The following is a 27130-nucleotide window of genomic DNA, read 5'->3' as shown; positions in this document are numbered from 1 at the left end:
TCTAAAGCTCACCAAGGCATCAGCAGTGATTTCAGGGTTAGGTTTTTGACCCAACTCAGAATCATAGGGACTGCTAGAACAGTGGAAGCTATGATGGACCACTTCAAGTTTGCTTCAAGACCTTTAATGATCATAAAGTCCCCTTCCATGGGGCTTCGGAGGCTTCCTTTTGGGAGAAAGTTGATTTCTAAGTCGTTCTTTCTTCCTCCACACACCCCCGCATCTCCACCCTGCCTTTAAGGACACAAACGCTTTGTCACTTTACTAGCTGCAATGGGGATTTAGAAAACGCCCCCAAATAATAAGCAGCTTGCTAGGGCCTAATTTGTGAGGCCAGCTCATTCTGCGTCCCGCGCACCAGCTCAGGAAAAGATCAGATACATGCACCCAGAGAGAACGTTGTGCCGGTGGAGAGGGGTGCAGGCTTCCGTGCAGGGGAGTCAGAAGGTAGCTGGAGTCTTGGGGTGGGAGCGAGTGGTGGCGAACTCCTAGGTGCGTCCTGCGCAGAAGGGGAGGAGGGGCCGGAGAAGATGCGCGGTCCCTTTAAGACCCCAATGCCTGCTTAGCGAGAGAGGGGGGTGCAGTGGGGGCGCTGCGTGATGGGAAAGTCGCCCGCTGAGCCTCACACTTTCTCCCGATATCTTAACTTTTGGGTGGGGGGAGCAGAAATAAAGCTGTGGTGCCGGGGCGGAGAGGGAGTGCGGGCTGGCAGCTGCTGCCCACTCGCCGACTTCCCGCCTGAGCCGAGCGGCGGGCCTCGCGGGCTAAGTGGGGAGCAGACAGTCGGCGGGCGGGCAGGTGGCCCCGGGCCGCCGCGCCCGCGCCTTGGCTCTGCCCCCAGGAGCCTAGCGAACCACTACTCCCTCGTGGTGTGAGGGCGGCGATGTTTTTCCTCCCACCTACTTTTGGGTTCCCCCTCCCCCATCGCGCGCGCTCTAGCTCTCGCCACAACCTGCAAGCCCCAGACCTCGGAGGAGCACCCCAGGGAGCTCGGAGCGCGTGCACGCGTGGAAGACGGAGGACGCTAATGGGCAGGTCAGTGAGCAGTGCCCGGCGCCCTTTTGCCCTACCTTCCTTTCCAGCCTTTGCACAGGTAGGATATCTTTTGCTGGCTGGAGCCGCTCCTGGAAGTTCCTTCAGGGCTCCCCGAACTCTCTTAATCTGCCACCCCAACTCGTTCTAGAGCCCAGCTGGCAGCAGCTGGGCTAGAGGTGGGGTCCAGGGCTCCGAACAGAAGCACGTTGGGGACTTTGGATTCGAACTCACTACTCTCCATTTCCCATGGGCCTGCATATCTCTATGGGGAGGCCGCTTTGGAAGCTACCTAATGGGTTCTGCAGTTCCCTTAAGTCGTCGCCTGTGTCTTGAACCTTTCCTTCTCACTTGCTAAAGTGCTATGAACCAGTGGGTGATTAATACGTTCTAAAGTTAATGAAACAGGGAGGACGGGCGATAGGCTCCTCTATCCTCTGGATAACTGCTTCATTTTCCAGCTCCGATCACTAGGTTCAGGGTTGGAGACGCTAAGCTCAGGAAGCAACACAGTATCACCAGAGTTCAGGGCCTGGAAAACCTGCCTTCTAGTTCCTCCGGCCCTGCCACTAATTATATGAGAATGGGCAATTGAGTTTTCTGGTATACAGTGTGCCTGAAGTTGTTGTGGGGGATGAACAGAATGGTAGATAGCAAGGTGTTTTGCAAGCCAAATGCAAGTCATTGTCAATCATAAGCAGCAATGAAGGCGTTGACTCCAAGAGAAATGCCTGGCTAGAACTGCTGTTTTTCAGTGGCAACCCACAACTAGTGAACTGAGCTTTTCCTGTTGGGAGGTAGAGTGGGAGAGGATTTTAGCCCATGGACATAGGGCAGGAGAATGCAGTTCTTTCTTATTGTTTATCAGAAAGAGAATTGCTACCCTAGGGTATATCCCACAGATGATAGTGAATGTGAGATTACAAGGTCAGTCAAGCCTCTCTGGGAGGATTAAAGAGACACTGTGGGGCATGAAGAACTGGCTGACTGACATGTGTTCAGCCCTTAGTCTTCCCTTGGGAATGTCTCTTTGGTTCTCTTCTATCCAGGAGACCTCTTTTGAGAATGGACAGACTCCTGACAGCTTGATGGTCCGGATTGCTTTGCAGTTACAGCTGGGCAGTGTCCCTTTGCTTGATGCAAATGAACAATGGGAATGCTTGTTTCGTGAATGTGCCTTAATCTACACATATTTTTAGATTCTGACATGTTTCTTTTTCTTTTGTAAAGCTCACTCTCCCTCCCCCTCCTCAGTGTTAGTTGCAGAGGTTTTGTTTTCTTTTTTGCTTTCTTGTGGCCTGGATCCCCCCAAAACATGTCAATGGCTACATTTTTAAGTAACCTATAAAAGAACCAGTGCAAGTCCAATGGCACAACAAGCCTGTGTGAAGCAGACACAGAGTTAATGCAGAAATAACTCCAGTTAACTGGGTCAAAGTATAATTTGAAAAAATTAAGGACAGTTTGGCTCTCTGCAAGTGTAAGAGTCGGCATGTTTGCTGAGCAATGCTTGCCTGTGTTTATTGCTGCAGTCTCAACAAAGGTCTTGAACCACCCACTCCTCCAAACGAAAAAGTTAAAGGAATAAAGAGAAATTGAATAGGGAAGAGACCTGGAGAGGGAACTTGTCTTGGTTTATATTTCTGCACAGAATACAAAGTGAGGATTTATAAAGCGATTTGTTTTCTGATGTTCTCCATCACAGCCTGGGAGGCCACACAGATGACAAGAATGCCAAAAGAGATTAATTGCTCTCTCGTCACCAACTTTTCTATTTGCTCATAACATTAGTTGGGACTCAAGAAAAGCAAAAAAAAATATCGAACAGCTATTTTTCTTGCCAGCTTGAGTTATGAAGCAATGCTACTGTTCACGGAATCACCGAACCATTGTACAAGAAAAACAACCCTTTTGGTTCTTGCATTGGGAGACCTGAAAATTGTGGTTTCAAAAATACCCCCTGAGATCCATATGTACTTGTGATAAATTGGATTTCAGTGGTTTAAAAAATCTTTCTTATTTGGAGGCTTGAGGGATAAGCTTATTAAAGTAAACTCAAAAAGAACCTTGCTTAGGTGGGTAGGTGTGTTAAATTGTTCATGCAAATGATTTCAAGGGAACCTGGTAGCTCTCAGAGGACAGAGACATTCTGAGTGATTGAAGATGGACCACAGCTCACAGAGGGAACCAAAATGGCAGAACCCAGGCCTTTGGCAGGCTAGGGACAAGTTCTAGGAGAATTTAATCCTTGGTTAAGGAACAGGGAAGAGGTAGAGAAGGCAGAAGGGTACTGCAAAGCCTGGCTGATGGCACAGATTATTCTCTATGATTGGTTCTTCTTCAGTTACATAGTCATAATTTGAAACAATGGATTTCCAATTATGCAGCCAACTTCATAGCATTTAAAGTAGGAGCTGTGGCATCCACATCATGGCCCAAAGACAAGTCAATTCTCCAGAATGATCATCTTATATTCTTTCCTGCTCTTTATACTCCATATTTACATCGGACCCTCTGAAAAGATCAATGAGCTGAGTTCCCATTCAGAGTTAACCTCAGATTGAAATGTGGTGTTTCTAGAATATTTAAATATTTCCACATCACCCATTGGAAGAATTTTGCAAAATCGCAAGTCTGTAAAAATACCTGTGACTGGATATGAGCTATAACAAACTTTCTGTGTTCAAAGGCTCTCAAAAGATTTAAGACTTTTACTCCTTAGACTGGAAATACAAATCTCCTATTTTTAAGGATTGTAGTTGCTTTGATGGTCTTTTGTGTGGTGATATATTATGAACACTCTACCTATTTAATTTTGCCTAAATTTCCTTAAAAGTAGCTCATTTGAAATTTCCATTTCACAGTGGACTTAATGTGAGAGGAATATATCTGAGCCATTCAGGAATTTAACTGCATCCATTTGCTAATTACATCTGAGTTTTCCAACATTAGTAAGCCAAACTGAAGATCCATATAGATCCCATAGAAGACACAAGAGAAACACTAATCAGTTTGTGCTTCATCCCTAAAGGATTAATAAAACAGTAGTCTTGAAGCTAAGATTAGTTAACTTCCATTTCAGACATTGTTTGGGTCTCATGCCTATGATTTTTATCTAGTTTGGCAAAGTAGCTGTTTTACAAACCCGAGTTTCTCCTTCCTCCCAAAGAAAATCTCTTGAGAAATCAACTTTAATTCTTTTAGAATTAAAATTCAAAATTTATTTTTATTTACCTATGACTTGCCTATAAGGATTACGCCTTAGCATTGGATAGAAATACATGTTCATCCACTCGAATTTTCTCCTACAATTTTTGCAAGACAGGGGAGGCAGGTTCTGTTTCTTATGCAGGAAAAAACAATGATTGTATTTATGTAAATTCCCAGCATTTTTCCCCTAGCAAGTTAGAAACCTAAGCATCAGTGATCTCCATCACTTCTAGATGATCTATTTTAAGCCATTTTTTCTGCTTTCTTCCCAACAGCTTGACTATACCAGGCCCTGAAAGCTTTGAGTTGCCTTTTACCATGGCCAAAATGAGAAAAAAGTGGAAAATGGGAAGCACGAAATATATCTTTTCCTTGTTGCTGTTTTTTCTTTTCCTAGAAGGGAGCAAAACAGAGCAAGTAAAATGTAAGTGTCTCAAGTTTAAAAAACAGGATGCTTTTTTGTAATTTCTTTGAAAATGTGGTTATAATCTGTGGGGATTGTGATTTAGCCCAAATGTGGCCATGCCATTATAAGAGAAGAAAGTGAATGTTACTGGTTTATTCATGAGTTGATAAAAGAGCTTTGAATCGGGCTAACTAAATTTGGGGCTGTTTTTCTGATTACCATATAGTTTTCATCTCATAGAACACATGACACATTAGCCTATTTTCTTTTTTTGTTTTAAACTGTATAAATCTCATTCCATTTTACATAACTCTAGAAATACCCGACAGATGAACTGGATTTTTTTCCCCAAATTGCAGACTCTTCAGCAAAGGTTTTCAGTTTATGAAAAAGAATAACACAGAAAAGAAAAAAGAAAAGAAAAAGTAAATTGGGTTCTCCCTATTTTCTTATGCTGAAAAATGAAGAAGGAAACAACCTTCATATTAACTGGATTCAGCTGAAAAATCTTTTGAGGAAATTGAGATTCCAGGGAACGTGAACAAATTGGATACCATTTATTGAAAGAAATAATACCCCGCAAAGTCAGAGAATATTTCTAGAAAGTCAGCGATCCATGTGATGAGCTAACATGTTTGAGAAAGCAGAGTGGCAGGAAGGGAGCTAATTAACCCTCTTTGACTTACATTTGGGAGATTTATGAGTAACCATTGATATCTCTGCACTTGTTAGGAGCTTTTGGTTCTCCACACAGTATGAGCCTCAGCTTCTTTGGGCCACTTACAGACATTTCTGAGGTAGACACTTGCTCCAAATTTGAAGGAAAAGCCCTAATTTCCACTTTTTGCTGCATCAAAACAAGTGAAAAGTGGAACTAGTCTAAGAGGGGCATTCTCGGCTCCTCTGAACTTATTCATGAGAAGGAATTATGAAAATATTCTTGGTAGAAGCTGAAGCAGCATCTGAAGCTTGTCATTTAAACATTTATCCTTTACAGCATAAGTTAAATATATTAGGCATGACGGGCAGAACAGTGCCAGGCCTATTCCATTGTTATGTGTGTTTCTGTCCCTCTATGATTTTCATAATAAACTTAGTCTTTTACCTAGAAAAATAGTGCCTTTGAGTAGGCTTTTAAAAGTGAGTGATGTGTGGTGATATCTAGTATGATTGATTAGCAGGTCATGATCTCACCAAGGAAAGTTGGGTCAGCCTCTCCCCTTGTATTCTTTAAATCGATGGTCCCCAACCTTTTTGGCACCAGGGACCAGTGCTCCTATGAGAATCTAAAGCTGATGATATGAAACGGAGCTGAGATGGTGAGGCTAGCGCTGGGAAGTGGCTGTAAATACAGATGAAGCTTTGCTTACTTGTCCACTGCTCACCACCTGCTGTGCAGCTCAGTTTCTAAGAGGCCATGGATCATTATGGGCCCCCAGCCCTGGAGTTGGGGACCCACACCTTAAATGACCATCTCCTCCCACTTGATTATTGTCCATTAGATTCCTCCTCTTCTAGAAATCCTCTTTAATTTAAGTGGACCTGAGAGAAAGGTTGTCCATATACTCACAGCTCAGTTCAGCTTGAATCAACTGGGCTTAAAATTCTTCTACTCTTAGAAAGAAACTTCCTTATGGACTTTTACAGATGGTATCATGAGAGAAGTTGGCAACTCTTAGAAGACCATCTCTTCTGGGAAGTCGCCCGTCTATATTTATGAAGAATTGAGGAATATTGTCCATGTAATGTACAGCTTAATTGACACACCGAAAAAAATACAACTTAAAAACTATTTATAGACTGAAAACAATTACTTTCTGACATTTCCTACTGACTATGAATTTGTCTTAAGCACTTTTGATATTCAGTTGATATTGAAATGATTATATACAACATGGCCTAGGGCACCAGTTTAAGGCTAATAGATGATGAGGCAAAGGTCATCGTAATTCCCTGAGTAAGCTTTTCAGCATCATTTTGTGTGGCTATACCAAGGCTAATTATCTTGAAGACATGTACAAAGTTATCTCCACTAAAGGAGACATCTCAAAACATATGCCCTATGTATGTTCCTCGATGCACACATACACAGACACACACATATACATCATGCACAGAGCTTTAGATTGCAACTCTTAACAGTGAGAAATTAGAGCAGTGGAAATGTCATTTCACTGGGGAACAGTTACATAAATAATCCATGTAATGTGTGCTACCATTGAAAACGACTATGAATTTGATCTCAAAGGCAAGGGAAGTAAAAGCAAAAATAAATGAATGGAACTATTATAAAACTAAAAAGCTTCTACAAGGTAACAGAAACGATTAACAAAACAAAGAGGCAAACAACTGAATGGGAGAAGATATTTGTAAACAACCCTTCCGATAAGGGGCTAATACCCAAAATACACAATGAACTCATACAGCTCAATAACAAATAAAACAATCTAATTAAAAAAATGGGCAGAAGACCTGAACAGACATTTCTCCCAGGAAGACATACAAATGGCTAACAGACATATGAAAAGATGCTCAACTTCACTAGCTATTAAGGAGATGCAAATCAAAACCACAATGAGATACTACCTCACACCTGTTAGAATGGCTAGTATCAACAAGAAAATTGACAGGTGTTGGAGAGGTTGTGGGGAAAAAGCAACCCTGGTACATTGATGGTGGGAATAAAAATTGGTGCAGCCACTATAGAAAATAGTGTGGAGGGTCCTCAAAAATTAAGAATAGAATTACCATGTGACCCAGCAAATCCCTCTTCTGGGTATCTACCCCCAAAATTTGAAAATATTTATCCATGAAGATACATGCACCCCAGTGTTCACTGCAGCATTATTCATGGTGGCCAAGACATAGAAACAACCAAAGGGCACTTTGGTAGATGAGTGGATAAAGAAGATGTGGTACACATATACAGTGGAATATTACTCAGCCATAAGAAGAGATGAAATACTGCCATTTACGACAGCATGGATGGATCTTGAGATTATAATGCTAATCAAAATAAGTCAGACAGAAAAAGTTGAGAACCATATAATTTTACTTATATGCAGGATACCAAATTGAAAGCAACAGAAGAAAAGAGAAACAAAACCCATGGACACAGACAACAGATTAGTGGTTAACAGAGAGAAAGGGAGGAGGGAGGAGGTAGATAAGGCTACATAAAAGGGGTCAAATATATGGTGATAGAAGGAGATTTGACTTTGGATGGTGAACCCTTAATTAAAGAAAGAACGAAAGAAAATTAGATAGCCTTAGAAAATGCTTATATAAACTTACTTGAAAATTTCTTAAATTATAAAATTAATACTCATACAACACAATATGAAAGTATGAGTTTATAAAGAACCTGTATCCTTCAACTCTTATCCCACTCCCCACAGGTAACTATTACTAACAGTTTGCTATGTGTTCATCCAAACTCTTGTCTGTGTTATAAAAACATACATTCCTATAGTTTTTTTCTTACAAAAATTGGATATATATGTCTTTTTTTGTAATTTACTTTTACATCCTTCAGTGTCAGAACACTGCAATATAACAGTACCATATTCTTTCTAGTGCCTGCATAGTTTCCAGTTGTATAAATGTGCCATGGTTTATTTAACCAGTCCCTTTTTGTAAATATTTAGTTTGTTTCCAGTTTTTGCTATTACAAGTAAGGCATTAATGAACACCTTTAGACACGTAGGCTTGTATTTGTGAAGAATTGTTAGGCAAAGTGTATTTTCAGTTTCAATCTTGTAAGGACTGTCAAGTTGTCTTCCAAAAAAGTTGCATCAATTTATATTCCCACAATCTATGTATGTGTACATTTCAATATTCCCTCATCAAAATGTTATTAATATTTGTATTTGGGGTCCAATTTAATCAGGGAAATCATATTTCAGTTTTGTTGTGATATTTTCCTATTACTGGAGCACCTTTTCAATTATTTTTATTAAAAAATATTTTTTTTAATTTGACATATATTTATGGAGCAAATACTGTACATCACTCAAATAGGTCATATAGAGCAGAGGTCACCAATCCCTGAGTCACAGACTGGTACCTGTCCGTGGCCTGTTAGGAATAGGGCCGCACAGCAGGAAGTGAGTAGCGGGCAAGCAAGCTAAGCTTCATTTGTATTTGCAGCTGATCCCGCAGCACTAGCTTCTCCACCTCAGCTCCACCTCATCAGGCATTAGATTCTCATAGGAGCACAGGTCTCTGGTGCCAAAAAGTTTAGGGACTGCCGATGTAGAGAATAAAAAGAATCTCTTTTTGTGGGGAGGGGAATACTCTATTATTTTATTTTATATTAGTTTTTGGTATACAACACAATGGTTAGATATTTATATAATTTGTGAAGTGATCCCCTGATTAGCAACCATCTGGTCCTATACAGAACCATTACAATAATATTGACTATATTCCCTGTGCTATACTCTACATCCTTGCGACTGTTTTGTAACTACTAATTTGTATGTCTTTATCCCTCCAACTTTTCCACCCATTCCCCCAACATCCCTACCCTCTGGCAATCACCAGTTTGTTCTCTGTATCTTTAAGTCTGTTTTACTTTAGTTTGTTCATTTCTTTTGTTCCTTAGATTCCACATATAAGTGAAATCATATGATATTTACCTTTCACTGTCTGACTTATTTCACTCAGCATAATACCCTCGAGGTCCATCCATGTCATTACAAATGGTAAGATCTCATTTTTTTAATGGCTGAGTAATAATAGTCCATTGTATATATGTACCATAATTTTTTATCCAATCATCTATTGATGGACACTTAGGTTGCTTTCATATTTTGGCTATTGCGAATAGCTCTGCAGTGAAACTAGGGGTGCATAGATCTTTACAAGCTAATGTTCTAGTTTTCTTGGCTACTCAGAAGTGATGTTGCTGGGTCAAAAGGTAGTTCTAGTTTTAATATTTTGAGGAATCTCAAAACCGTTTTCCACAGTGGCTGCACCAATTTGCAGCCCCACCAAAAATGTACGAGGATTCCCTTTTCTCCACATCCTTGCAAACATTCGTTGTTTTTTGATTTATTGATAATAGTCAATCTGACAAGTGTGAGGTGATACCTTATTATAATAGGTTTTGATTTGCATTTCTTTTGATTCATGACTTTGAGCATCTTTTCATAAGTCTATCTATATGTTCTCTCTGGAGAAATACCTATTTAGGTATTCTTCCCAGTTTTTAATTGGATTGTTTGTTCTTTTGGTGTTGAGTTGTATGAGTTCTTTATTATTTTGTATATTAACCAGTTGTCAGATGTATATCCTCTCCCATTCAGTAGGTTGTCTTTTTGTTTTGTCGATGGTTTCCTTTGCTGTGTAAATTTTTTTTAGTTTGATGAAGTCACATTTGTTCATTTTTTCTTTTGTTTCCCCTGTCTGAGGAAGTATACTAGAAGAAAAATTACTAATAGCAATGTCAGAGAGTTTACTGCTTATGTTTTCTTCTAGGAGTTTTAGGATTTGGAGTCTTAATCCATTTTGAGTTTATTCTTGTATGTTATGTAAGAAGGTGGTCCAGTTTCATTTTTTTTGCATGTATCTATCCAGTTTTCCCAACACCATTTGTTGAAGAGCCTATCTTTACTCCATTGCATAGTCTTGCCTCCTTTGTCATAGATTAAATGAACAGATAGGCATGGATTTATTTGACATCAGGTATTGTGGTACCTTCAACATTGTTTTTTCTCAAGTTTGCCATGGCTTTTCAGGATCTTTTATAACTTCATATAAATTTTAAGATTATTTGATCTAGTTCTCTGAAAAATGCCATTGGTATTTTGATAAGAATTGCATTGAATCTATAGATTGCTTTGGGTAGTATGGCCATTTTAACGATGTTGATTCTTCCTACCCATGAGCATGGTATATGCTTTCATTTATTTGTATCTTGGATTTATATTTTCAATGACTTATAATTTTCCAGAACAGGTCTTTTACCTTCTTGGTTAATTTGATTCTTAGGTATTTTATTGTTTTTGATATAATTGTAAATGGGATGGTTTTCATAATTTCTTTTTTGGATAGTTTGTCGTTGGTGTACTAACTTCTGAATATTAATTTTTTATCTTGCTACATCACTGAATTTGTTGATCAGTTCTAACAGTTTCTTTTGTGTGGAGTCTTTATGGTTCTTCCTCTCTAATATCATGTCATCCGCAAATAATGACAGTTTTACTTCTTCCTTTCCAATTTAGATGACTTTTATTTGTTCCTCTGATTGCCATAGCTAGGACTTCCAATACTGCCTTGAACAGAAATGGTTAAAGTGAATATCCTTGTTTTGTTCCTGCTCTTAAGGAAAACACTTTTAGCTTTTCCCCATGGAGTATAATATCAGCTGTAGGTTTGTCACATATGGCCTTTATTATGTTGAGGTATGTTCCCTCTATTTCCACTTTGCTGAGAGGTTTTCTTTTAATCATAAAGGAATGCCCGATTTCGTTGAATGCCTTTTCTGCATCTATTGATCTTTATCTTTCAGTTTGTTAATGTGGTGTATCCCATTAATTGATTTGAGAATATTAAACCTTGTATTGCAGGACTAAATCCAACTTGATCATGGGGCATGATCTTCTTAATGTATTGCTGAATTCAGTTTGCTAATATTTTATTGAGGATTTTTGCATCAGCGTTCATCAGGGATATTGGCCTATAGTTTTCCCTTTTGGTATTGTCTTTGGTTTTGGCATCTGGGTAATGGTGGCTTCAGAAAGAGTTAGGAAGCCTTCCTTCCTCTTGAATTTTTTGGAATAGTTTGAGAAGAATAGTGTTAATTTTTCTTTGAGTGTTAGGCAAAATTCACCCATGAAACCATCTAGTCCAGGAATTTTTGTTTTTTTGGAAGTTTTTTGATTACTGATTCTATTTTGTTGGTGGTAATTGGTAGGTTCAGATTTTGTGTTTCCTCTTGACTCAGTCTTCGGAGACTGTATGTTTCTAGGAATGTATCCATTTCTTCCAGATTGTCTAATTTGTTGGCCTATAATTGCTAGTAGTATTTTATTATGATCCTTTATATTTCTGTGAAGTCCATAATTACTTCTCCTTTTTCATTTCTGATTTTATTTGGGTCCTATCTTTTTTTTCTTAATGTGTTTGGTTAAAAGTTTCCCTATTTTGTTTATCCTTTCAAAGAACCAGCTCTTCGTTTCATTGATCTTTTATATAGTTTTTTTTTTCTAGACTCTATTTTGTTTATTTCTGCTATGATCTTTATTATTTCCTTTATTCTACTCTGGGTTTTGTCTGCTGTTCTTTTTCTAGTTCCTTTAAGTATAAGGTTAGATTGTTTATTTGTGATTCTTGTTTCTCGAGGTAGGCCTCTATTACTATGGATTTCCCTCTTAGGACTGCTTTTGTTGTACCCCATAGATTTTGAGTTGTATTTTCATTTTCTTCTAGGTATCTTTTGATTTCTTCTTTGATCTCATTGTTAACCCATTCCTTGTTTTGTATCATGTTGTTTAGCCTCCATGTGTTTTTGTATTTTCCAGTTTTTCTTGTAGTCAATTTCTAGTTTCATACTATTGTGGCCAGATAAGACACCTGATATTACTTAACTCTTCTCAATTTATTGAGACTTGTTTTGTGACCTAATATGTGGTCTCTCTTAGAAAATATTTTATGTGCACTTGAGATGAATGTATTCTGATGCTTTGGGGTGAAATACTCTGAAAATATCAATTAAATTGATCTGGTCTGGTTTGTCATTTAAGCCCACTCTTATTGATTTTTTTTCTGGAAGATCTGTCCATTGGTGTCAATGGGGTGTTGCAGTCTCCTACTATAAATGTATTACTGTCAGTCTCTCCCTTTATGTCAATCAATAGTTGCTTTGTATATGTAGGTTGCCCTTTGTTGGGTGCATATATGTTTACTAGGATTATGTCCTCTTGTTATACTGATTCCTTTATCATTAAGAAATAGCCTTATTTGTCTCTTATTATAGCCTTTGTTTTAAAGTCCATTTTGTCTGATATAAGTATTGCTACCCCAGCTTGTTTTCATTTTCATTTTCATGAATCTTTTTCCATCCCTACTTTCAGTCTGCATGTGTCATTTGGTCTGAGGTTGGTTTGTTGTAGACATATGTATAGGTCTTGTTTTCTTATTCATTCAGCTACCCTATGTCTTTTCATTGGAGCACTTAACCCATTTATATTTTAAGTGATTATTGATAGCTACATAGTTATTGCCATGTTATTATTCATATTTATGAGGTTTTTTTTCATCCTCTTGTTTACAGAAGTCCCCTTAACATTTCTTGTAATTCTGGCTTATCAGTGATGAGTTCCTTTCGCTTTTTCCTGTCTGGGAAGGTCTTTATCTCACCTTCCATTTTAATTGATAGCCTTGCTGAGTAGAGTAGTCTTGGTTATAGGTTCTTGTTTTTTACTTGTTTATCACTTTGAGTGTTTTGTGCCAATTCCTTCTGGCCTGAAAAGTTTCTGTTGAAAAATCAGCTGACATTCTTATCAGAGTACTCTTGTTAGTAAATAGCTACTTTTCTCTTGCTGCTTTTAGGATTCTCTCTTTGTCTCCATCCTTTGGCATTTCAATGATGCTGTGCTTTGGTGGTCTGTTTGGGTTCCTCTTGTTTGGGATTCTTTGCACTTCCTGGACTTGTATGTCTATTTCCTTTGCCAGGTTAGGGAAGTTTTTTGTATTTTTTTTCAAATAGGTTCTGAATCTCTTGCTCACTTTCTTCTCCATCTGGTACCCTGATGATGTGGATGTTGGTACACTTGATGTTGTGCAAGAGGTCTCTTAAACTTTCTGCATTTTTTCGAAACTTTTTTATTTGTTTGGATTGGGTGTTTTCTGCTACCTTGTCTTCCAAGTTGTCAATTTGATCCTCTGCTTCATCTAATCTACTGTTGATTCCTTCTAGTGTATTCTTCATTTCAGTTATTGTATTTTCATTTCTGACTGATTCTTTATGGTTTCTAGGTCTTTTTTTATACTTACTATCTCACTGTTGAATTTCTCACTGAGATTACCAATCTTTCCTCTCAGCTCATTGAGTATCCTTATAACCTGTGTTTTTAACTCTGTTTCTCATAGGTTGCTTGTCTCTATTTTGTTTAATTTCATTTCTGGAGTTTTCTCCTATAGTTTTATTTGTGGCATATTTCTTCTTCTTTTTTTTCATTTATATGCCCCTTTGTGTTTGTTTCTATGTATTAGGAAGATTTATTACATCTCACAGCCTTTTCCAGGTGGCCTTGTGTTGTAGGCATCCTGTATGGCTCAGTGGTGCAGTCTCCCAAATCATCTCCACCAATGACTCTGGGTGTATTCCTTGTGTGGTTATGTGTCTTCTATTGTAGCTAAGCCTTGATTGCTGTTAGCACATCAGAGGATGAGATTGACTATCCAGCTGACTGACTATGGGGATTGGCTACACCAATAGGGTATGAGCTGCTGTGTGAGGCTGACCTCAGCAGTTTCATGTATCTGTCGAAATCACCTTTTGGGTGTGCTACTTATGGGGCTAGTCAGGTGGTACTGGCACTAGCTTTGGGGTATGTTGGTTCTGTGGCCCTTTGGGAGGGGCTTGCGAGTAGGCCAAGTTCAGCTGCTGATTTTTATTGCTCAAGGCTACCTGGTAGGAGCTACAAAGTGACCCTCAGATCGTTGCTGCCTATGTTAGATCTGGAGGCATGTGGGAGAGACCACACTGTGAGCCGAGGTCTGTTATCCCAGTATTGAGCCTGAAGAAACTTAGCAAAAAGACCAGTGCACCTCAAGGCTGAGGCTGCCTGACAGTTGTCTGTATGACTCTGCACCTGGAAGAGCCTTTGGGTGGAATGCAAGTTGGATGGGGCAGGGACCCAGAGAGTTACTGGGGTAAAGTGAATTAATTTTACCCGGGAAACGTAAAGCCTGGTTTCATGCCAGTGTTGAATCTCCTCAGGAAGGACAACCACTATCCTCTTCAGGCCCTCATACTCCTGCTAACCACCCAAGAAAAAGTCCGACTTGGGCTGACACCACTGACTCGCCACTAAGAGTTCCCTCTGAAATGTGTGGGCCGCATGTGGGTCACGTGATCTGAGAGCTGTTGCCTGCCAATAAATGTTCTTCCCAGATAAGATGTGGGGTGGGGCTGGTTGTCCAGCAATGGGCTACAGTAGGACATTTGTGGGCTAGGTATGGCTGAGCCCCAGGGAGACATGGGGTAGAGCTGGCCCATCTCACCAAACCAGTGCAGCTTCAGAATTGGCTGTATGGGGCAGGGAAGGCAATATGGTCACCTGCAGACTGCCCCAGAAAGGGCCCCACAAAAAAGCAATGTAGGCTGTCTCTCTATCCCTTGCCCCCACACTGTGCAACTCAGTCTTTCCCCATATGTCCCTTGCATCTCCAGAGTCACCGAACCTCTGCTGGAGCCCAGGGTGAGTGTCTGTGAGTGAATCTGTATGTGGGTTTTCAGATTCCTTCTGTTTCACCCAGACAGCCAAAGTCCTCACAGGTTTTTACAGTCAGATTTTATGGGAACTAATCATTTCTGGGTCTGGAACCCTGGGCAGAGGACACCCTATGCAGGGCTAGGGCCCCTTGCTCCTTCAGGGGGGTCCTCTGCAGCTGCATTCTCCCTCCCTGTGCTCTACCACCATGCACGGGTGCAGGGCCAGCCATTTCACATCTTCTCCCTTCCTATAGTTCTGGATATAGTTTTTCTTTTCTTTTTATTATTATGGTGAAATTGGTTAATGAAATCAAGTAAGTTTTAAGTACACAATTTAACAGTAAGGTATATATATTGTATTGTGTGTTCACTGCAAATAGTTACATTACATTTCTTTCTGTCACCACATACTTGACTCCCTTTACCTCATCTACCTCTACCCTCCCCCTTACCCTCTGATAACCACTAGTCTATTGTCCATGTCCACTAGTCTCTGTTTGTCCTGTTTGTTCTTTGCTTTTAGGTTTATATTCCACATGCAAGTGGTATCATGTGGTTTTCAACTTTTGCTTGGCTTATTTTACTTAGCATGATTATCTCTTCATCTCTTCTTATGGCTGAATAATATTTCATCGTATATATGTACCACAGATTCTTTATCTAATTGCCTGTTGTGGGCATTTCGGTTGCCTCCATGTCCTGGTGCCCATGAATAATGCTGCTATGAACATTGATGTACAAATATCTTTTCAGATGTGGGTTTTCAAGTCATTGGGGTAATTATCCAGTAGAGGGATTGCTAGATCATATAGTAGATCAAGTCTTAGTTTTCTGAGGAAGCTCCATACTATTTTCCATGGTGGCTGTACCAATTTGCAGTCTCGCCAGCAGTATATGAGGGTTCCTTTTTCTCCGCATTCTCTCTAACACTCATTATTTATTCTGTTGATAACAGCTATTGTAACAGGTGTGAGATGGTATCTCATCATGGTTTTGGTTTGCATTTCCCTAATAGTTAGCGATGTTGAGCATCTTCTCAAAATTAGTTGGTGATTTGTATGTCCTCTATGGAGAAATGTCTGTTCAGGTCCTCTGCCTATTTTTTTGATTGGATTGTTTATTTTTTGTTGTTATTGAGTCCTTTGAGTTCTTAGTATATTTTGGATATTAGGCCCTTATTGGAGGTATTGCTTGCAAATATATTTTTCCATCAGGATGGTTGTCTCTACCTTGTTGAAAATTTCTTTTGCTGAGCAGAAGCTTGTTAGTTTGATGTAGTCCCATTCATTTATTTTAGCTTTTACTTCCTTTGCTTTTGAGGTCAAATTCATAAAATCCTCTTAAGTCCAAGGACCTTGAGTTTAGTTCCTATGTTTTCTTCCATGCATTTTATTGTTTCAGGTCTTATATTAAGGTCCTTAATCCATTTTGAGTTAATTTTGGTGTGTGGCGATAGACAATAGTCTAGTTTCATTCTTTTGCAGGTGGCTTTCCAGTTTTCCCAGCACAATTTATTGAAAAGGCTTTTCTTTCTCCACTGTGTTTTTGGCTTTTTTGTCAAAAATTATTTGCCCATATAAATATGAGTTTACTTCTGGACTCTTGACTCTTGATCCATGTGTCTGTTTTTCTACCAATACCATGCCATTTTGATTATTGTCTCTTTGTACTATAATATGAAGCCAGACAGAGTGATGCCTCCATCCTCATTATTTTTTTCTCAGGATGGTTTTAGTGATTCGGAGTCTTTTGTTTTTCCATATAAATCTGATGATTTTTTTGTTCTATTTCTTTAAAAAATTGCAATGGTATTTCGATGGGGATTGCATTAAATCTGTTTAATGCTTTAGGTAAAATGGTCATTTTAAGTATGTTGAGTCTTCCAATCCAAGAACACAGATATCTTTCCATTTCTTTGTATCTTCTTTGATTTCTTTTAATAGGATCATGTAGTTTTCATTATGTAGGTCCTTCACATGTTTTGTTAGATTTATTCCTAGGTGTTTTATTCTTTTTTGTTGAAATTGCAAAAGGAATTATTTTTCCACTTCTTGTTCTGACACTTCATTATTAGAGTATAGGAACACTATGAATTTTTGAACATTGATTTTGTATTTAGAAATTTTACTGTATTTGCTTATTGTTTCTAGTAGTGTTCTTGTGGAGTCTTTAGGTTTTTCTATATAGAGAATTATGTCATACACAAATTGTGATGGTTTGACTTCTTTGTCTCATATTTGGATGCTTTTTATATCTTTTTCTGTACTCATTGCACTTGCTAGGACCTCCCATATTATATTAATTTTTTTCTTTGTATCCTCAGACACATGTGTTATGATCAGATAGACTTCAGGTTGTTCTCCAAGTTGTTAGTTTTATAATTTGTTTGTAATTTTAATGTGACCATGGGAGGAGGTGAACCCTGCTCTTACCTAGCCTACCATCTTGACTGGACTATTTTCAATTATTTTAAAATCCAATTGCATTTCCTCAATGAATTGATTATTTTTTTAGTTGAGTTGCATGTCTCATTGATTTCTTAAAATTTTGTTATTTCAAAGTTTGTCGTTTAATGTTTTACATTTCAAATATTATTTCCCCAGTCTGACATTTGTTTTAAACTTTAAGTTGTATTTTTCTATACAGAAGTTTGAAATTTTTGTTAGTCAGAACTATCATTCATTTCTTGTATGACTCTGGATTTCTTTTTATTTCTAAGAAGTCTTTTTCACTCCATATTCTTATATCTTCTCCTACTGCTTCCAGAAGTTGGGATTTTACCCATAGTTCTCTATTTCATATAAGATTTATACTCATGTATGGTGTGTCATAGGGAAATATGATTTTTTTATCTCTGAATGGTAGTATTATAAATGTTATTTTTGTCTTTGTGCTTCTTCTATTTATTCCAAAGTTTTTACAATAGATAAGTACTACTTTAACAAACGGGGGAAATGTTCTTTGAAGTAAAACGACATCTCATTTCCCATAGTTTTACTGTCTAGTTCTAGAGAATGGTAGGTATGAGTGTGGAAGAAGGAAAAAGAAAACTGGAAAAACTTAAAAGAAACATGTAAGCATGCAGGGAATAAACCTTTATGTCTCTTCTTGCTGCCTGATAACCATTTTACCCAGAGAAGCCAAGGTTTTTTATTTTTCACAGGCTGATTAGAATATAAGCTTCTAGAACAAGGAGGGTGCTTTGTAGCCTGTTTGCTCTCCCACTTTGGGTGTCAGGGTGAAATGAAGGGGGATGCCAATTTGGTCAAAGATGCTCATTCAATTATTGTAAAGTCTGATGAGGTCTGGAAAAAAATAATGTATTTGTGGAAAGCTATTTTCACAAAGAAAGGTTGAGGTGGATGCTGCCACTTACTAGTAGTAAATTCTCCATAGTTACAGTTTCTCTCATAGAAGGGAACACAAGCTCAGGAACCTAGAAAATACTAATGGTGCATTGCAGTGGATGAATGAACCATTTGTCGCTTATATAAAAGTTTGTTACTGTTTAGAATCAGCAAGGTTAACCAGGAAAACATCTTTATGTAACTCTATTATTCTCTGTTGCTAAGGTTGTGGTCAGGGAGGCCAGGAAGCTCTTTTGAAGTTCAAAGGAGCGTAACATTCAGTGCATAACATTCATGCAAATATGGGGCAAATGGGTGGAAGAGTTTGCCTCTTTTGGTAGCTCTAACTTAGGTAATGAACTATTGATCAAAGTGAGGTAGAAGAATTGAGTAGTTAGGAATATTATGTATTTTGAATGGACCTGCCTGTGCCAAGTCTGGAAGATATTCTGGGGAGAGAAATTTATTCTGGTATTTCATAGGGTCCACTCCTGTTTTATAAGGTGAGTTAGCTGGATATTTCAAGGCACTAGATTCTCACTCATTTATCTCCTCTGGAGAAAAGCTTCCAACATTCACATTTGGCTGAAAATGGGCCTTTGGACTTCTCAGTAAGGGCAAGCCACCAAAAGATGGAAGGAGAGAAAGAAGATACTTAGAAAATTTTCAGACATGTTAAGCATGGCTTTATGCAACCTATCCAGACCTTGTCTATTGTGAAAGCCAACCATATAGGCTTAAGTTTTCTTCCTCCGGATTCTCACTTTGATACTTGAAGTGATTATTGGATAATAGAAAGAAACAAGCAAAAAAGTATTCATGTCTTAGAAGTTTAGGTGGAAGGAGAAGAAAGGAAGAATGCCGTAAAATTAGAAAGTTTAATATTTTTTGAAGTACATTTTAAATTATTTTTTTTTTTATGTCATGAGGCAGTGGGGTTGGATGTAGAGGCTCTGGAGTCCGCTTAGGTCCAAACAAACCCCAGCCCGGTGACTTTCTTACTTACCTTGAGAAGGTCGCTTAACCTCTCCAGTTTTAGTTTTTTTTTTTTATCAGTACAGTGGGAGAAATAGTAGCATGGTATCCATTAACATGGACATTTGAAGAATGAATGAGATTGTGTACACCAAGTGCCTTGCAGCAGTGTTTGGCATGTAGTTTGCTCTTAGTAAGTGGTAGTGTTAGAATAACTCTCTTGCAAGCCAAATGATATTATACCCTTAATTTTTAGATGAAAAACTTGAAACCCAATGAGTTCAAATTACTTTATACAAGGACAGACGTCAAGTCTCAGTCATAAAATCTAGGTATCCAAATTCAGTGTTCTGTTAACTATACCACTTTGTCTCTAACAAGTCTCTGAGGAAGCCAGTTCATTCTCTTTAGTAGAGGCCCAGTCCTTTACACATAGCCACTTAACACGTAAGAAATGATCCAATTGAATGAATAAAGAACTTTGAAACCAGAATTCCTATGAGAAGCAATATAGTATGTGGGAGTTGAAAGACAGTCTAGGACTAAAGTTATCCAAGAACCTAAATAAACTAAGCCAAGGGAAATTTGTGAGGAAGGTTAAAAATATGTGCCCTTATGTGCATACTTCTTAGATTTCTCTGATTTTTCAGTAGGATTGGAATGTCCTCAGAGTCTAATGGAGAGAGGACTGTGATTTAAAGCAGGAAACCTGGTTTCTGGTCAGTTCCATTGCTTGCTGTGTGATATTGGTTGGGTTGAGTCATTCATGCTCTCTGAACTAAAGATTCTCTCCTTATAAACTGAAAGGAATTCTTGCTTTCTGGACAGCAAACTAAAGGACACCAGAATAGGGCCTAAGGAGATGGGACAAAGGAAACCAAGGCTCTGACTTTAGGTTTTTGGAGCACACCTATGCTTTTATTGTCACAAGGTCACTACGAAGAGTATTTTACACATTTAAGATTTCTAGCCTGCTTACTAATAAAAAGGTGAGATACAGGTTATATGTGAAAGAGTAGTTGCAAGATAATGTTTTTAAACATCAAACAAACTAGAGGACATCTGAAGAATGTAGAAAGAGAAGTTTTTTAACACCTTGTTTGGTATATTATAGTATTAGCAATCTAAATTTGGAAAGATATGAAGAGAAACTTTGAATTTATTGACAAGAGAAAATTAGTTTCATCTACAGAGATTTATTTCTTACCTCTCACCTACTTAAGTTGTATTGATTATAGGATGTTTGAATAAAGCACATTCTGAGTGGTGCAGGGGCAATATCTGTAACCTTGGTTTCACAAAAGAAAGAATTGTCTGTTTGGCATTTTGTAATTGACTCCCTATAAAGGAAGAGGACAAGTATTAAATTATAACTTAATTAGGGTCTTTCTAGTAGTGCTAAGGAAACGTGGTCCAGGTACTTTACCTTTGCATGATCTAAGTTAATAGAAGACTAGAACATGGAAATGTTAAACAAATGAATGTTTATTATGTCTAGTAGATTAGATTGTCAATTATCAGATGCCCTAATCAAGCTTTATGTTAAGATGATTTTTTTCTGCTCATTGTTAGACATTCAGAAGATACATAAAAGAAAAGGAAAACAAGTCACTGGTTATCTCAATATGCAAGGATAACGATGGTTATTTTGTATATATACTGCTTGTCTTTTTTCTATGCCATTTTATAAAAATGAAGCACTGTCTTTAGCCAATTTGTTTTATGATGTCAATTCACAATTTATTCTCTAAAATGCACCTGGAGACAGATCCCACACTGTCTGAAGTAAAAGCTGGATATTTTAGTTACCAGTTGCAGGGCATGCAAAGTTGATTCTGTTCTGAAAAGTTCAAGAGCACAACTTGAATTCTTGACCAAACAGAAAATAAAGCTCCTTTAGCAGAGATTTGTACAGCTGAGGTGCTGACAGGAAGAATAATTGTTTTTTTTTTCAAACAAGAAATTTTATTTTTCCCTATGCCAGATGACAGGTAAAAGATAATTTTAACCAGAAAAATGTTCAGGTCAGGTTTTACCAGTTTAACAGCCTTTCTGTAAAAGGATCTCTCCATGACCTCGTAATACAGGCTAATGATAATACAGGCTAATGATAATACCATCAACTCTCAGTTATCCATGCTAATGGAATAGAGAAGGGCACAATGAACTAAAATTTCATGGAAAATTTCCAGTTCTCATTTTAGCCAATGGTGTCACCTTGCTTGTCAAGCTTCTTTGAAATATGGACCCTTCCTTCTCAATGAGTGTGTCCATCTGCTAGTAGAAAAGTGAAATAGCCGCAAGACATGTTAGAGTGGTAAGGCCATGCTGTGCATAGGCTACACAATATAAATTAAATTTAATTTGGGGAAAATGATCCATCAACTAAGAATAAGATAATTAACTCCTGGATAAAGAGGAATAAGCTATGTATACAGGTTGGAGATTGTAGATTCTTCCTGGCTTTCCTTTCTCACTGGTTTCTACATCTTGGAAATGATGTCCTAAAACCTGAGGAAATCTGACTTCAATTCTAGAATCCCAATTGCCAGAGAATAAGACACTTTTTTTTAAACTAATATATTTTACCCTTCTTTCACTCTGCTTTAAGTTTGATGACAGAAGAAAAGTACTTATGCTTTCAATTTTTTCTTCATTATTATAGTAGCCTTTTAAAAATAATTTAAAAAGGATTTATTTGATTTGTCCCTTCATATAGTGAACAGTAAAGATTCATTGCTCTTTTTTACTCTGTGTGTTATAATAAAATAAATATTATTATAATATTTACGTGATGATATGTCTACAGTAATAGCTCATAAAAATAGTTCAGGGGAATCTTTTCTTGCTTTTAGACTGGTAATGAAATTATTGACCTTTTGACCTGGTCCTGGGTGCTGGTTAGTAATGATTGGACAAAACATTGATGGCATAGTGGCACATCTCTGTTGTTTACTTTTTGTCATCATTGTTTCTGTTAACAGCGAGTGACCCCTAAAGTATCAGGGGTTGCCACTTCTAATTAGGACCAGTTGAACCATTTGAAAAATAGCTATGATGATGTGGGTTGAAGGTCTATCTCAAATGTTAGTTGGAATTTCATTGGAACCAAGTTCTACTCACAGATACCATTAGTTGGTGGTAAGTCATGCACTCTCCAGCTGATATGCCTTGGTTATTGGAAAGTAATAAGATTACTTTTGTTGCCTGTATCTCCTAAAAGTTGACAAGGCATCATTGTTTCAATAAAATCATCTCACTTGTGCTTCTTGTCGAAGATGGTATACTGGGACTTTAAGTATGGTTGATTATGCTGTGTAACTTATTAAATTCTGCCATAGGTGAGGACAAAAACCTTTTTTATTAGTTATAAGCATGTGCTGAGATTGACTTTATCATAGTTTCTGAAGACCGATAATTGTTCAGTGTGCTCATGGTTTCCGAAGATTGATAATTATTCGACATGCTCAGTTCAGCTATAATTGTGCTAGCCCCTCAATCTTGGACAACCGTAGTAAAACATGTCTTAAAGATTATAGTGTTCACTTTTGTTATATTCCTTAAAAAATTAGTGTCAGTGATTTCAGAAGCATTGTTTGATAGCACAAATTATGCATCGTTCAGCTCTTTGTCTGCCTCCAGTTCCTGAATTTTCTCCTCCCAGGAGTTTATGTATTTCTATCTGGGGCATAATTGGCCAAATCCCATATTGCTAAAGTATTAGAACAAATGTACTTGATGAAAGACCATTATGTTTACATTTGGGTTTAGGTTTCTATTGGAAGTTAGTGTTTGAGTAAGATATCTTCATTTTTAAGAAGTATAGTTTGCAAGACACTCATCCTGTAACATGGGATAAGTGCCATGTGAGTGTTATGAGGCTGTTAGGTTTAAAGAATATGAAAATGAGCTTTTAGCTGGAATAATCTATCTTTCTAACTAGATTTCAAACCCCTTGACAGCATGAGTATAATTTTATACTTTATGCTTCATCACTTTGATAGATTAAAGAAATGCAAAATAAAGTCTGCCAGCTGTACTGTTTTACAGTCTATTTAAGTATCACTTGACTTCACTATACACAGCACCCGATTTTTTAAAAGGTGATTAAAGCTGTGTTTCAAAGGTACAGTGGAAGGGTAGCTTGAAAGAAGGTTAGGCAAAAACGTGTGGAAGCCCTTCTTTACCAAGTTCTAAAAATGAATGGCCTGTATCTTACAACTGTGTAGCAGGAGAGACAGAATTCTGCAGTAGTTGTAGTCCTTGGTTCTGAAGCCAGACTATTTAGATTTGAATCACAGGTCTATACCTTGACTAGTCATGTCAACTTGGGCAAGTTACCAAACCTCCCTATGCCTCAGATTTTCTTCCGTGGAATGGGGCTAATGATGGGACCTACCATGTAGGGCTATTGTGAGAATTTCATGAAAAAAAAATACACACACACACACACACACATATATGTGTGTGTGTGTATATATATATACAATATATATACATATATATGTGTGTGTATATATCCATTAGAACAGAACAAAAAAACAAAAAAAAATACACACACACACATATATATGTGTATATATACATATATACATATATATGTACATATATATGTATACATATATACATATACATATATATACATATATATGTGTGTGTATATATATCCATTAGAACAGAACATAGTTTATGAGAAGTGTTCAACAAGTATTAGTTGTTGTTTTGTTATTGTTATTGCTATTCTCATCTGTCTCTGTGTTGATCAGGACCTGGTTCCCTGGCTACTTTTTACACGTATCACCTACCTTGTAGCCTTTGAGCCAAATTTGGAGCAGGGAAATTCAGATCACTGTTTTCTCACTTTGTCTAACAATATTCTTTAGAGGCTGAATTTAGGGGAAATGGAATATATAGGCTGAAACAAGTTATTTAGATGATCCGTTTCATGAATAATGGTGAGATCAGATAAATTGGAAAGATCCATTTAATAGTGTGTGAAATGATCTGTCTTATAGATATTTCAGAAAAGATACAGCAAGTTACTTAAAGGGGATTTATAAAAAAATACACTCTTTATGGTATCAGCATATTCTGTTCCTTTGAAAGTAGACTTTTCTGAAAGTTAGAATGTTTAACAATTTGGATGTGAGTTTTAAAAATATACAAATGTACTTGAAACCCATATTTTGATAGCTTGTCTTATTTTAGTGCTTGCTTAGTCTTTCAGAAGTCTTTATCTTTTATTATCCCATTTATTTTCATCAAGTAAGAAAGAGATAAGTCACCCAACCATGAAGATCACATAGTTGATAGTGAAAGCTCATCCAGTTTCATATTTTAAGTAGGTATATCAGATGTAAACTTCTGAGTGACCTAATCCAAGCAAGCAAAATAATCCAGAATCAAATGGGTAATACACGAGGTTCCATCTAACATTGCAATGTGGATTTAAATCAACAAAGTAACTTCTAGTTTACCTTCATTCAAGTATTAGTGGCTGCAGATCTATACAAGTAGAACTATTTATTCCAACATAACAATGCTACTTAAATTGTCTTCATGGATTTACTTCTAAGTGTATATTCATATTCATTCTGAAATGTCTAAATAAGTTGTATATGAGAAATACAATCACTTAGGGGTTTGAGAGTGAAATTACAAATTTATTGTAGAGAAACAGTAAGTCTCACCAACATGTGGAAGGTAGCAAAAATTGCCTTATTCAGGTGTTCATTTTCAGAAATTCATGGTTACCTCTCATCAATTAAGAGATGCTGTGATTCTTAAAATATTTCCTACTATGTTTTAGAATATTGTGGAGCATAACTCTAATTCGTGTCTATACCAATAAAATTGTATTTCTAAGACTTGGCCGAAAAACAAATTGGCCTAAAAAGTAACTTTGATTTCATGAGTTCTTTCAAAATAAACATTTTCGAGCCTATACTCTTAACCCAGAAATGTAGATTAATATAATAATGTTAATAATAATGATGATATCATAAAAGGTGAACTAAAAATAGTTTTTAAAAACAGATACATAATCAACCTTTCTGCTAAAGAAAGGAAGAAATATTAGTTTCATTTTCCCTCCTCACTAAATTGGAAGTTTTAAATAATTAAAATATCCAGTGTTGGGCATTCTCACTTAACTGCTAATGGTAAGGTAAATTAGTGTAGTTTTTCTGGGAGGCAGTTTGACAATATAGATAAAGAATTTGAAAGCATTCAAAACCTCTGACCTGATAATCTACTACTAAGAATTTATATTAACAAAATAACCCGTGTTGCACACAGAGGTTTACATTAAAGATATATATTATGGAATACTTTTTAAAGGAAGAAAAAGAAACAACCTAATACCCCCCAAAAGGATATAGGTTAATAAATTATGGTTCAACTATCTTGGTGTAGATTCACTAGGCATGAGGTATGGAGAAAATATTTAATGACATAAAAATATTTGTCATATGTTAATTTTAGAATATAGTTTACAAAATATATATACTAGATGTTATTAATTTTGTAATAAAAATCTTTATACACACAATGCATAGAAAAAGGACTCGAAAGAGCTTCCAGTTTCTCCTCTGACATGTAAAGAGCTTAGACGTTGTCACTGTCATTGTCATAAGAAAAAAGCTGAAGGAACTTAAAATCAACATCTTTTAAATCAATCAGAAAATTGAGATCACAGGGCAAACTGTCCTTTGTTTTTTACTCTGAAAACTGGAAAGACAGGCAAATAGAATCACCACTGCTTTATCCTGATAGGAACACTTAAAGGGGGTAATTGACTAATTGCTGAAAAGGTAACATGTACTAGCTTGAGAGATAGAAACTTCTTTTTTTCTGAGTTTTATCTCTAGGAGAGCCACCAGGTTCTTAGGTTGAAGACTGGAGAAAATTTTTTTTCTGCTTCAGGCAGGGGAGGAAAAAGTAACCACTCTGAAATAAGCCCAGAGCTCTTAGTTCTTCTTAACTAAGACCTGCCCTCAAGGGAAATGATTTTATCAGAGTCTAATTTATTTGCATTTTATCAGAGCCTAAGTAATTTGGGAGAGTGGACATACCCAACTCCACTAGCCTTCCTGTTTTACCTATGCTGGCGGATGGGAGGGAGCATTTTGGAAGGTCACAGCTCATGGACACAGGCTCACTAAAAGACTGAGGTAATTATGTGATTATAGAGTGTTTCTGTTACCCCCCACAATTTACCAACACATCAATCAGGCCCTTTTATAATAACAGGAAATTACAGTTAAAAGAACTGCAAGGCTCAGACCCAATTTAAGAAGGAGTATCTAGGGAAAATTGAAACAATGAAAGGGGATAAACAGGGATGTTAGAGTAAATTTTAACTTCTGACATCACAGCTAAAGTTAGCCTAACTCTTTTCTATATTAACATAAAAACACACTAAAGGCTTATTCACCTCAGTTCCTTTTATCAAATACATTATGTTCAACTTTAAACAAGAAATTACGAGGTATGCTAAAAGGCAAAACAAAAACAAACAAATGACCAAAAGCACAGTTTGAAGAGAAAAATAAAGTATCAAAACCAGCCTAGATAATGGTGGATATTTTGAAATTATCAGATTGGAGATTTAAAATACCTATGATTAATAAGTTAGCGATTCTAATGGAAAAAGTGGACACTATGCAAGAATATATGAGTAATATAAACAGGTAAATGGAAACTGTAAGAAAAAAT

The 27130-nt window shown here is 37.2% G+C and overlaps 1 protein-coding gene across 6 annotated transcripts in view; it reads left to right on the top strand.

The window, feature by feature from the left end:
- Positions 1-380: 380 nt before the first annotated feature.
- CHRDL1 (chordin like 1) overlaps positions 381-27130 on the top strand; it is a 138051-nt gene continuing 111301 nt past the window's right edge. For 2 of the 6 annotated variants that reach the window (XM_036226921.1, XM_036226922.1), the window contains exons 1-2: positions 592-1035; positions 4518-4666. In XM_036226921.1, the coding sequence (XP_036082814.1) occupies positions 884-1035; positions 4518-4666 (301 nt within the window). In that variant the 5' untranslated portion in view covers positions 592-883. Of the gene's footprint in view, positions 448-590; positions 1094-4517; positions 4667-27130 lie in introns of those variants that run through there. The other 4 variants (XM_036226926.1, XM_036226925.1, XM_036226923.1 and 1 more) reach the window with 4 other exon arrangements.

This window comes from Rousettus aegyptiacus, unplaced genomic scaffold (genome assembly GCF_014176215.1).
Source record: "Rousettus aegyptiacus isolate mRouAeg1 unplaced genomic scaffold, mRouAeg1.p scaffold_m13_p_9, whole genome shotgun sequence".
NCBI lineage: Eukaryota > Metazoa > Chordata > Mammalia > Chiroptera > Pteropodidae > Rousettus > Rousettus aegyptiacus.
The sequence above is the reverse complement of the archived record's forward strand: the minus strand, read 5'-3'. Positions and strand labels throughout refer to the sequence as shown.